Genomic DNA, 13,968 nt, shown 5'->3' with positions numbered 1-13,968 from the left:
TGTGGCCTGTTCAATCTGATTGATTGAAAGTACCATACTGTTGCCATACTGTTGTCTGTACATGCTGTCTTTTAGACTCTGTCTTACTGCATGTTTTCCTTTTTGTTAAACCAGAGACCCAGTGCTGTTTTAGAAACAACTAACAAGATTAAGAGGTGAGTGCTACATAACTCTTTTACCCATGACTTCCCGTTTGAGGCACAGAAAGAGGCCATTTCTATGGAAATGCAATGTTTACACGCATGGGCGAAGTCTAATATCTGCCATTTTGAAAATGTTAAGAGCACAATGCTTCCTTGGGTTTCTCCCTCATATTGCTCATAGCATTTTCTTCCTTGTTTTTCTATTTTTTCCCTGTGCTCATCCAGAGGAAAAACAAATGGTGTAAATGTCCTTGCGCCTGATTAAACAGAAGCCCTTTCTTTCTCCTACAAGTCTATATCGCTAGAGAGATACCTCACTAATGTCCCCCAAAGTAGCGCTTCCACTTCAAGAAGCTGAATAGGGCCCTTTTCACCTTGAAAGCATTTAAATGGAGTTGGTAGGATAGGGCACTTCTCCACTCCACTCTAGCAAGGTGTGTCAGGAGTTCGATGTTGTTTTGTGGAGCGTGAATGTATACAGTGGAAGCAATGTGTCCACTGCAAGGGAACAAAGTGATAGTGATGCATTGACAACACAGCTTTGATTTCAAGAGTCCTCTGCACATCACTTCAAAAGTGTCCAGAGTGGTATGGTACAGTTTAAGATTCAAAGAACAGTCTCAATCCAGAAAACACTGGTACTTCATGGTTTTACCGGTACTTCTTACTATACACTGTAACAAATTACAGTAAAAATACAACAGTAATTGACCGTTCTTCCTAAATACGGTGGAATACTGTAAATGTTGAGGCATTTGATGGAACAAAATATATATAACACATATATATAAGTATAGTACAGTATTTTTTATTTTTTTCAGTAGTCAGGTTGAGTCCGCCCACAACTCTTTTAAAATCATGTGGCATCAAGTCCCCACCACTTCATGAAGAGAGTAATCGGAAAAATATAATATTACACCAGATATGTAATACAAAAAAGTACAAAAAATAAGAAGAAGAGAAGGAGAGAAATTAGAGAAATGTTGCCCTGATTGTGAGTAACTCTGCCGGGCCAGCACAGAGGTTGACGCCGCCCATCATCTACAGTACTTTGCTCACATACTACACGCACATCTTCAGCCATCCTGCTCCAAAAGTTAATTAATCAAGGTAATTGTGTTCTTATAAAATTCAGCTGTAACATGGTTTGTCATTGTGTGGTGAATTTGTATTGTATTGTATTAACTGGTTGTTTTTTTTTGCAAGCATGCAGCCTAATGTTTTGTAGGCAAGTTATTGTTAGCTAGTAGACTAGCTAAACTGTGTTACCAGTGTCGTACCAGTTGTTTAATTAGCTTTTATTTCTTCCTCGTTGTGACTAATTGGGATGCATTGGTACCTTTGGTTAGTGTATATAGCATTATCATTTGATGTCAGAAGATTATTTTTTAGATTTATTTTAGATTCATTCATTCATCATTTAGCAAAATATCTCTTTAAGCAGATCTTAAAGAAACACAAAGGTTTCCTGCTTGGGAAAACCTCTGACTCTAAACATAAAAAGTGTCAAATTCATCAACATTTTTACGTCCATGTTGTGTTTGGACTGTTCAAGCAGGACATCCCCTATAGGGATATGCTCCTTAGCCTCTGACTACCTCATGTTGCATTCGTAAGAAAGCACACTGCACACTGCAACTGCTGGATTATACAATACATTACAGCATAATTTAATTCATATGGAGCAATTTAGAGTTCAATACAGTACAACTTTATGGAGCAATTTGAGAGCCAGAGTGACTCAGTGATATGCAATCCAAAAAGATGAGCTGAAACCAGTAGCCTCAGTAGGATTGTTAATACTATAAATCCTTTGATTAACTGGTTTTAATGTTTATGTGAGAAGTATTGCTCTATGGATTTTACAGTCACAATTGAACAATATAACAATATCATTTTCCTCTGTCTTGTATTTGATGTCTTTCTTTGATGAAATAAGATATTACAGCACAATACTAGTAAAAGTATTAAAAAGAAAATCCCTTTTTCTTGTTGTTGTCAGCGCGTTCCTTTAAATTAACTTACAAACAGTACCTAACTTAAATTACTTAACAAACATACTTATTGTAACCCAAATTATCTTTTTCGAAACACAAACCAAGTAGTTTTGTTGCCTAAACCCATTTTAATTTACATTAAAGCTATAGTGCGTGACTATTTTATATTAATAAATGTTGTTCAAGCCATTGCCAAATGAGTTGATACACATTTAATTAAGACTATCACTATAAGACTCTATGTTTAGAAAATGGTGTCGTCCTGCGACATTTGCACGCAGTAGCTCGAGTGATACGTTTTATGTCACCACTGAGAAAGCAGCGTTCCGCTTTGGAGATGAAGAGGATATAAAAATTACAAGATAATTACCTCTTCTTGTTCAGAGGTAATTATCTTGTAATAATTTCATTTTTAATTCTCCGTGTCCTCCTTGATTTGACGGGATAAACGCTACTAGCAACTGCGTGGAGAAGGGGTGCGGGTCTTGCGCGATCACCGAAGGCTTACTTCATGTGGATGTGCCGACATTGTTGTTGTCATTACTTAGAATTCCTCATGAGGGCCACACAAACTATGCATTATAATAGCTTTAAACACATGTTTAAAATAGTGACGTTTCACAGCATTAACAACGTGAGAATGCGGTTTATTCCACTATTTTTACATTGTACATTAACTAAATACAGAGCTATCAGCTTGTAGCTGAAAACCCAAACTGGTTGAGTAAATTTTACAGCAAAAAGTAGCAAACATTCAATTATTATTTTTGGAAATAAACCCATCCACAACAACAGTGTTCACATATTTTGATGCTGTAATTTAAAATGCTGTGTGATACAGTGTGGCTATGACAAAACGTACAGTTCCCTGTGACTTTTTACATTTCTCTAGTTGTACATAATGTGAAAATAGTCAAATCATTGCTGTACATTTCAAGGCTGCTGTTTCAGGCATCCAGTGGACCAAACACCCTAAGCTGTTAGACAGAGCTTTGGCACTTGTATACAGGTTTGGGCTTTGTGGTCAGGACACATGTCTACTCTGTCTACTCTCACTAAGGCAGAGCATGCCTGGTGTTGAACACACTGTCACACACACCATCTGTTACCTCCAACACTCCTGGCTTGGACAAACACGCTTATGAGTAGGTAATGGTGCGGGCAAAACTTGTGACCTTGACACTCTCTCCTATGTGTGATCAACAGAGAAGCTGAGAGAGAGAGAGGGGTAGATTGATGAGAGCCAGTAGCCCTTTTGATTTTGGTTTGTGTGAGAAAGGCAGCAGAGTCCCACGTTGCCTGGAAACATGTCTGTCTCAGTGTGTGATGAGAGATGAGAGTCTTTCTCTGCCTCTCTTATCTCATTCAACTTAAAAGATAAACATCACATCACCTCACTCAATAAATGTACATTGCCTTTTTCTGACCTTATGCTAGACATAAAATGCCATCACGCAATTACTTATGCTACATGCCATTTTCAGATAAACGTGCTTTTCCCAGATATATCATACCTATTTTCGGTAGGGTGTGTTAATGTGTGTGTGTGAGTATAAGTAAAAGTAAATCAAGTTCTGTAATGTATAAGGTATGTATTCAGAATTCAAAATTCAAAAAGAAATACTATAATAATCAGACATAGTGGTGTCTGGTTTCATACAATGTAAGTGTGGCAAGGACTAGGGCTGCACAATATTGTTTTTCTAATCTGTTTTTTTTAATCATTATCGCAATATCGCAAAAGGCTGCGACATATCATGAAGACAGTGCGAGACGTTCTGTGTTAGTTGAAAGAGAATATCAGTAGAAAACTACACTCTTTATATTCAAATCAATATTCAATTTGTTCAATAAAGTTATTTATAATTTCCTTTCATTTGTTTTAAGTTCAACAAGCAATTTGTTGTATTTTAGCAGAATACTGAAAGCAGCAGAACTGAGTACACTTTAATGTTTGTTTTTTTATCGCAATATTACAAGATTTTACTTAATATGAAATATTCAGGGCTTTTTTCGGCAGGATGACATAAAAACAAAATCACTGATATAGAATTACATGTGATAATGTATGGTGACAAAAACTGAAGCTCTCAACTCAACACAGCAGCCCACTGTTGTGCAGATTGAATAGAATGCATTGTTTTGTTCAATTGTTGGTTCAATATATAATCTATATTTAATTTATTGAATGGCAAGCCTTGCATTAAACACTGCTGTGCTATATAATCAGCTCTAGGTTGTCACCAATCTAATAATGAACTAGCCTAACAGATGTAACCAAATTCCATGAAATGTTAATGCTTTATTCTAAAATCTGTCATTTGTATTATTTACAGTAGGTGCAGTCTGTGTTGCATACAATACAAGCAATAACTTCCAACATCTGAGTTTCATAACTCTTATTTGTGTCACTGGATAAGCTCATTAATCATCATTTTTTCAGACTAGACTGAATATTTTAACATCTCCTTTGCATTCAGACACTGCCATAACCATTTTGGCTTTAGCTCCATTGCTGTGTTCCACTATGTCCATTACTTACTCAACCGATTGTCTGTGGGAAGCGATATGAGATTGATACCAACATTTATTTTCCAACAGTAAGTGCTTATGATGAATAAGCAGCATCCCTGTGTATTGAGTCATTTGGTACAATTAGCACTTGTGTTCTTGAAGTTTCCTTCGCAGATCATTAAAGTTCACCTTGAAGGATTTTGTGAGGCTATTAATTTCTTCAAAAGCCTATTTATTATGTCTTTGCACTTCTGAAAGACAGGACGTGCAATTGGTTAAGGTCACCCGCTGCATAAAATCTGAAAAACAGTCAGTGTCAAGTTACCTATATCCTCTACTGCATTGTGGTTTTTCTGAAATGAAAATGCAGTACTTTGTTTTCCTTTTTGTTTTTTTCACAAATGCCAAATATTTCTGCACTTCTGTTTTATTAAAGCCAGGCTTGCATTATTAAAGTGTAAATAAAAACCTATTGAGAGGAAAGAGGCCTTCACAACGCTATGACCTGGGCTGAGCTGCCATAAGAACAATCTGACAGGAAAATTCTATTGGAAACATCATTCTCTTGATGGATGAGATCTATCCAATTTAAATGATTGGGTTCACTTTACAACCCCTTTATACAGGCTCGATTTAGCAATCATCCACAATTACTACACAAGCTACTGCTGTGAACACAATGCCAAAAATGGTTTAATTTCACCCTCTGGATCAATAACACCTGATACAGCCCATCTCATTCTCGTCTCATGGCGAGGCACTGCATTTACAATGCTATTGGCAATATTGAGCAGTATTGACGACAAGGCAGTAAAAGCACCTCAGGCTGTGGGCGGGAATGAAGTGCCATTTCTTTACAGCTGTACACCTTTTGTAAAATCTTTTTCAACCATGAACATGACAATAAAGTGTCACCTGGTAAAACGGGGGGCGGGCTTTGTTTAAATTTGACACATTGAACTTTTTTTGGCAGGGAGCATGGTGTACACAAGGGTTAGGAGGGGAAAAAAGGGACGGAAATAATAATATAGAAAGCCCAGAGATCAGATCTGCAAAAACAGAGGAGGCGTGTTTGTTTGTTGGACAAACAAAATGGCTCCAGAGACAAAATTGTAGTATCAAGTTACAGTTGCAATGTTGCATACCATTAGCTTCTTTTCTTTCAGTTGGATTGTTCTAATTTACTGAATGTGTAAAGGTAAATCTAGCAGACTGTCCTTTTTGTGTGCACAGAACAGTGTCATGATGCTGTGTGTTAATAAAATATAAGGAACAGATGAGGAAAAAAAACAAAACACAAAAACACTAATGCTTAATTTGTTTGACAGGCATGCAATTAAATACAATTAAATAATGATTTCAAAAGTCCACCAAAAATGATGTTAAGACATCAAAGCTGTCTAAGAACAAACTGAAAGAAAGAACGTGACCAACAAAATGGCCAAAGCAGCATGTTTTCATTTAAATACACATTGATCATGCTGCAAAAACTGAATTTATCAGCTGTTTGTGTTAAATTGCCTTCCAGAAAAAAAGGAAAAGACACACTAACGAGCACCATTATCAGCCCAGAATGCAAAGTGCTGCTGAGTTTTAGTGTTGAGATCTATTGTGTATGTTATATTCGCCGGTTAGTTTCTCCCAGGGCAACGGAGTGGAGAGGAGGGGCTGCGCTGTGCTGCACCGTGCAGCTACTCACCTCTGACTGAATCCCGTCTCCACCTTTCATCTCCCAACTTGTCCCGTGTGAGGATGGATGCGTTTTCGTGCGGTCGGACCCGGTAAAGAGTCAGAAGAATGCGTTCGGACAGGGGAACCGTCAGTAACTGGAGTGTCTCTGGGCGTCGGTGATGTTTGCAATTGGTGACTGCAGAAATTTCCAACGTGTCGACGAGTCGACAGATCACTGCTTACTGGTGCGCTCTTGGAGAGGAAGATCGGACATGTGAATTATTTCTTTCAGCTGCTACAATCACTGGTTTGGTTCTTTTATTTCACTAACTTGAAGCGGTACATTGTCACAAAGTCGCACAAGTGGAAACAGGATCGATTGATTAGTTGATTGTTTATTTTGCTTGAGGAGGATTTCATGCGCCGATAGCTGACGGGGCCAATATGCCAGAATGGGTCCTCTACAGTATTTATTTCTCTGTGGACTTCTGTACACCCACATCGATGGTAAGTTTATGAATACATCTATTACGAACTGTTATGTTTGGAATGATGTCTTCCCTCACATTTCGCTTTAGAAAGACACATGGGGCTGTGACCTGAAGCGTGTGCATCACAAACACGTGCATCAAAAAAGATACCGAGTGTGGTATCCCACATGATGTATAGTGAATTTGTTGTTCCTCTTAAATTCGTTTTTAAAATCATAAATGCACCATGCCAATGCACCATGCCAATGCGCCATATCATAGTACGTTCATTCGGTTGTAAGTAAGATCGTGATATTGTGCCAGGCCAAGTGTTTAATGTCTTCGGTAGACGAAAGTTGCTCATTTATTCATAAGGGCTGCCCTAATTGAACACATTTGTTTCTGGAGCACACTCTTTGGCAGCTTTAAAATGGCATGTATTATGGCAAGTATTGTGGTTCGAAATGTGTGCTGCATAAAAAAAATCCACACTAAACTTTTTGCATTCTCAAAGTGAAAACGGCCTTAATTGATTTTGTTTTAATCAATGTAACTGCTTGTTGTCTTGCACTTGTTTATTCTTTCAAAAGTGTGGCAAACCTATCAATTTGTCAGAATGTGCTCACAGTTTGCTGTTATATTCTTATCTTGGGTCATAGTCCTTGTGGCCTAGAATGCAAAAGGTTGCTCAGGCAGATGATGGAGCTAGCTGTACTGTATGTCCTATATCTGAAATGGCTAATGTGCCATAGAGAAGATGCTTACTCATGCTGTATATTGGAGATTCACCCTTGACTGTTTGTGTCTACAATATATGGAGCTACTGTATACAGTATACTCTATGTAGCCTACAAGCTGCAGTTGCACCTAAGAGACATATCTAAACTTCTTGACGGGAAGTGTTGTCCACGACATGTTTTGTACTACTTTGTCCCCTGTAGCCCATATAACATAAATCTGTGTCAGTGGAGTAAAAGTGCGTGTGTGGATTTGGGTGGTTCCAGGACACTGGAGTTGCTGTGTTGCCAGTTTATATGATACAGCACATCTGTGCGATCTAAAGCAAAAGCAATAAAATGGCTCCACAATTAATCCTACAGCATCTTTGTGGAGCGTATAATGATCAGTTTTTGTGGACATAATTTCAGGCAAGTGTTGATTGCATTCTAAGGTCAGTTTCGAGCTGTAATTTGTATCGAACTGCTGCTGAAAGGTGTTTCTAATAATTTGACCACCCAAATACATAAAATCAGCACATCTCTGACACAGTCTCAACAAAAACATTACAAGCTAAACAAAACAGGAGTAATTGCAAGGCTATTGCAGCTTGTAATCGATCAATTGATCTTGATGTAAAAAACGGGTGACTTGGTGAAAACCAGCTTTTTCGATTTAGTAGTTAAAATTCAAACATCTGTGAGAAGGAAGCACAATTAATCCCAATTGATCGTGTCTGACTGACTATGCCTGTGGCAATACTGTAGGTAATCTGTGATCTATTAGAGAGGATGATGCTTACAGTTTGCAGTCTGTGCACAATACAATTTATTTGACACAGACAGTGTACCGTTTTATCTAAGTCTTTTATAAATATTACTGATTTTGAATCTACAGGGCTCAGACTGACTATGTCAAACTTCATTTTCAAATGATAAAACGCCTGGAAGACAGGTGCTCTTTGCTTGACAATGAAATTAATCTTTTGGTCATAAGCCGGAATTGAGTTTCTCTGAACTCAACTGGTAGACAGATGTCACCTCAAAGTGACTTTTATTAGAGTGGTCCCTGCACACAAGCCCTAACATGTTCCTGACCAGCTTTTTCTGCCAGACCTTGAGTTTCAGCTTCAGCACCATGGACAGATCCTCATCAACAGACCCACTGGCGGTGAAAAAAAGGCTTGAGTGTAAACAAAGTTTGATGCTTACCAGCTTTAGTTAGTTCTAGGCTAAAAGATAAGCCACATTTTGGCCATTTTCTAAATGTATCCATACCAAGAATCTTTATTTTAAGCCATCATTGAATTTATAATCTCAGCAGTTGTCAATTATACGACTATTCAGCTCTAAAAATGCCAACATTTAATTCAAGGAGCCATCCATCTATTTATTTTCTATCCCCACTTATTTATGTTCAGGGTCATGGGGTGCTGGAGCATGCATGGAGCAGAAAGCAGGCAAAACCCATGGCTGGGTTGCCAGTCTATCACAGGGCAAACAGACTGACAGGACCCCGCAGGACATTTTTGCTGTTAGATGACAGTAACAACCACCTAGCCACCAACAACTTAAATCCAATTTTAATTTTGTTGTCTGACAGCACAAGCTAAACTGTACATTAGCCACAGTGGAGACTGGGTAATGGGACAACCAATTAGAAGAAGTTAGTATTCCACGGACTGTGTTGACTGTTTTGTTTGCTTGTGGATCCACACAAATGTTACTTACACAAGACACATATTAATAGGGTTTTGAAAGCATGTTAAAAAACATAATGTATCACCACTTTTTGGTGTGTTGGTGCCACTGGCCATGGAATGGAATGCTTTCTGTCAACAAACATAGGCAGTCACATTAATTTTACTCACATTTGCAGCTTTATTTCTGTTGCTGGGTAGCAGCCAATCATCATGGTTGCTTTTGCAATTTGTATGATTTGTCACCATCAAAGGCAAAAAGACAAGAGACCATGTAGCATCATTTTATTTATATCCTATTTATTTCTACGCCTTACGAAAGTCCAAAAAGTCAGTTATAACGACCAAAAAATCACTTTCTAGGTTTGTGTGCATGCACACAATGGAAAAGGAAGACCTTTTAACACAGATATTATAATGTGCTCACACACCATGAAACAGATGAGAGTTGTGATGCTATTGTGTCTGTAAACAAATACAGTGCCACTGAGGTGTTCAAGAATGCGCAGAGTTAGAGTTGCAGACTGGGTTGCGGTTATCCAAAGTATTATGTTTTTCTTGTGAGGATAGTCAGGATTCTTCTCATGACATTTGCTGAGGATTGACTATCAAACACTGAGGTTAAAATCTAAATATTATACACGTTAATTTAACAATGTAGCCTTTAAGGTGGAATTGTAAACTTTGCATATTCACACTTTTACATTACAAAGTGAAAAATCCAATGTAGCAGATGCTGTTCTACACCCACTAAGACAACATGTTTGACGATATCAGTGTTTGATGGAACATGTTAATGAAAAAGCTAATGAGATGTAATGACTCCTCAGCTCCTGTCTGTCCAAGTAAATATGGGAGCCTGAGTGTAGTGACACTGCACATAGTGCAGCCAGTAAGAAGCCAACACTAATCCACTTTCATTTCAACGACTGAAATGAAATTATACTTACTTTAAGTCTACCAATCACAATTACAAATGTGTGTACATCTAAGGTTTCTGTTTAAAAAGCAGTGGAAATAGAATGTTAGTGAGAGAGGAGGACTGTACAGACTATTTATTATATGTTTTCCTCAATTTCAGAGATATGACTGCCATCTTATTTTAATCAGCAGTAGCAAGGAAAACTCCCTTTCATGTACTGTCTTAGTACAGTTGTTGCACTGCACTTTGCACTCTGTTTAGCCGTGCTAACTAAATAGTTATTTTCCCAAACATACTGCTCTTGCTGCTATGGCAGCAAAATTAAAATGCATTATTTACAGTATGCATTTATTATGACTATTTCTTTAATGGAACTTTTTACTCTCTCGTTTCTCCCTCTAGGGTCTCGTCTCCGCCAGGAAGACTTCCCTCCCCGCATTGTGGAGCACCCCTCTGACCTCATTGTGTCCAAAGGGGAACCAGCCACTCTCAACTGTAAGGCAGAGGGCCGTCCAACCCCCACAGTGGAATGGTACAAAGATGGGGAGCGCGTTGAGACGGACCGCGACAACCCCCGCTCCCACCGCATGCTGCTGCCCAGCGGGTCCCTCTTCTTCCTACGTATCATCCACGGACGACGGAGCAAGCCCGACGATGGCAGCTATGTGTGTGTGGCCCGAAACTATCTTGGAGAGGCTGTAAGCCGGAACGCATCTCTAGAAGTAGCATGTAAGTTTTCATCATATCCCTCTCAGCACAAAGGTAATGCCCTGGTCAAAGGAATCTCAGTGTTGCATGACAATAAAATGGAAAAATTGTTATGCAGTAAGTATTGAGGTTGGTTACCTTTTGTGGGGTATATGATGCGTTAATGTTGAATTTCGAAAAAGGTAGAGTTTATGTTAAATTAAGCATAACATTTTGGTGTGCTGAGCAATTCATATTTAAGATGCAATCTGTCATAATATGAGCAACGTCACCTTTCCACCTACAAGTATGTGTATGCTTAGCCATGCGCATAACATGTGTGCGCATATGTGTGTGAATATGTTTTCAGACGGCTAGTGAGACCTGTTTGGATGACCTGTTTGAGTAATATATGGGCAGAGCTGTGAATCGCTCCAGGGAGGGAGAGAAAAGGGGGCAGGATTTTAACCTAGCTAACTCTCTCTCACTGTTTGGATTTGGAAAGATGCAGCCTGCTCCCAGCCAGTTCTCTCCCTGTGTGGGAGAGAGGCGCTCTGGGCTATTCACATTTCCATTATGTGCTAAACTGAGCTGATTTCTTGCCATGAACAAGTTGCACACACGCTCGGACGCACACACAGATAGATATACATGCATGCACACACAAACACCCACACTGCCTTTTGCTGCTGTTTGTTTCTCGCCCTCATAGAGATGTACAAGCAAGGAAATAGGGAATTCCAGACAAACAGTATATTGCAATTATATATTAAATGTAACATTCACCGGCCCAATAATTTCAATATACATGCCTGTTTTGAATCATACGATATAGGAGTTGTTGGACCTAACTGTATTCTGTATTTGGCTCTAATGGGAACTCATGAAATAGTAGGGGAAAAAAGAAGAAGAAAAAACTGAGATAAGAGCCCTGAACCTAATAGCGACTCAATCGAGACATAATCTGAGATCTTTGTGTTGTTTTGTGCACAACATCCTCCTTTTGTCTTATTGCCTTTTCCACATTAGACACTTGTATTTCTATTGTCTTCTTTTACTGGTGCTGTTTCCTCTCCTTTTCCTCAAATCAATAGTGGAGAACTGTCCTGGAAATATTAATGCTTAAGAAGATGCTGGGTAAATAGGAATGTGTGTGTGTGTATATCGTTTTACAGGATACAGCATTGGCTTTTATGTATAGAATGAGACATTTTAGTGTTGGATATTTTAGTGGATTACTATCTAGTGCTTAAGTTACTATAACAGTATCCCTGTCCCACTGTAATCAGAACCTACACTGAAAGATATGTCACATTTACATTGCACATCTTGGAACAGTACAGTTGTATTTCAAGATAGTGACTAACTCTCTCTCTCTCATAAAGAAACCAGAGACCCAAAACTGTCGTTATAGTGTCAAGAGACAAATGTTATAGGCGCTCCACTGATTCCCTTGACTGAATAGAGGCCGACTTTATGAACACAATGACTGTGTGAGAGTGATTTTGTGGGGATTTTCTGGTTTTACTTAAATACAATTAAGCTCATTTTTATTTTGCAGCTTAAACGGGCATTGTGAATTCATTTTCTGAGTTAATTGTCACATTCATTGTAAGCATAGGAGCTGCAATTATTATTGGCTAATCACTTTTTTTGTATTGTTGGAAGAGAGGTATTTATGTATCAGCAAGACATACTGTATGGGGGTAAAACAACAAAATATTAAGTTGCAAATATTAAGTACCAAACATACAGGAGCTAAATCTAAATATCAGGAATACACAGCAGCTGTCATAGGTGTCTTGAATGATGTATTGTAGAATATTGAATCATTCTTCAAGCCTAGTTTAGATATCTTCATGAATTTTTATGTATTTTGCTATATATATGGGATCAGTACCGTCTTGATGAATGCGGACTGAGGGATAAGTGTATGCACAGTGGAGTGCACCTCATACGTCAATGAGTCTCTGTTTTCCCTGGCTGCTATATGACCATACAGACCCACCACAGGATCTAAATACTCAATTTCCAGTGCACATTGCATGTCAAGTACCTTCTGTTGGACTAGTTGGGGAATTTCAATTGCCTGATTGTCAGGTCTCCTTTAAAGCTGGAAGGCAACATAATGACTGTGTAGGCTTTGCAATTTAGTCAAATTTAAATCGCATTTGCCATGGGTGGTTTTCTAACCCCCATACATTTTGATGTTCACTTCATTGTAGAAGCTACATCCAGATATCGTACTCACAACTTTATCCACAAATGAAGTTATGTCTTGTTTTCCAGCCGAAATAACAGACACTAACCCATTTTGTCCTATGTTGTCTTCTCTTGTGCAGACAATGTCAATAGGTTGTTTTTTTCTGGAGCTTCTCTTACATAAAAAACACAGTATGTCCAAGGCAGCCTCTAGTCTTCTTTGTGTAATTCAGAACAACATGGCTATAGGGATGCATAATCGCATGACTCCTTCAGGGGCTGCAGGATCCTGCCAGTATTGCTGCAGCCAAAGTTGTCATGCAGTGCTGCGGGTGGGAGCAAGCGGGTAGATGAAAGTGCTGTGGGGATGCTCTGACAGTGAGCCTAGCTCAAAATGCTCTGTTCCCTGAGAGTCCACATACATCCTCAAATTTTCTAATAGGTTGTAGCATTGCATCTCAACCAGTGGCTTAGAAAATGTAGCTAACTCAAGGGGGGGCTGCTCCCCTGGGTACATTTGTGCTGTACAAGCTCAATTTTGGTGGGTCGTTATGCATTTTATGAGCTTCAGTGTGACTGAACTCTGAAGGGGCATTATTCATTCCATGTGATGCAAAACACTTCAGCTGTTTAAGATGCTAGCAAAGCTTGAAATATGTAAATTATGTAGATATGCCAGAAATCTACATCTGGCAGCCTGGCAAAAACAAATAATAAACCTCATAACAGTTGTTTGTCTTATAAATTAACCAAGCCTTAATAAAAAACACTTACTTCCATACACATTGCACAGTAGAGCCTCTGACAAATAATCAATAGACAGTAACCTTGCAAAATCGTATTGTATGTCTTACCCAGCAGAAACCTCAAAAAAGCAGAAAAAATAACCCATGATGTCAGTTTTTTTGAAGACATCATTTATGTTTTCATCATCATGTATTTCTTC

General features: G+C 38.6%; 1 protein-coding gene across 1 annotated transcript in view; it reads left to right on the top strand.

The window, feature by feature from the left end:
- Positions 1-6,777: 6,777 nt before the first annotated feature.
- Positions 6,778-13,968, top strand: part of LOC144528264 (roundabout homolog 2-like) — a 77,888-nt gene continuing 70,697 nt past the window's right edge. Inside the window, exons 1-2 of the mRNA XM_078266751.1 lie at positions 6,778-6,832; positions 10,536-10,862. Coding sequence (XP_078122877.1) covers positions 6,778-6,832; positions 10,536-10,862 — 382 coding nt within the window. The remainder of the gene's footprint in view (positions 6,833-10,535; positions 10,863-13,968) is intronic.

The sequence above is a fragment of the Sander vitreus genome, chromosome 13, assembly GCF_031162955.1.
Source record: "Sander vitreus isolate 19-12246 chromosome 13, sanVit1, whole genome shotgun sequence".
Taxonomy (NCBI): domain Eukaryota; kingdom Metazoa; phylum Chordata; class Actinopteri; order Perciformes; family Percidae; genus Sander; species Sander vitreus.
This window is presented reverse-complemented; position numbering and strand designations above follow the sequence as displayed.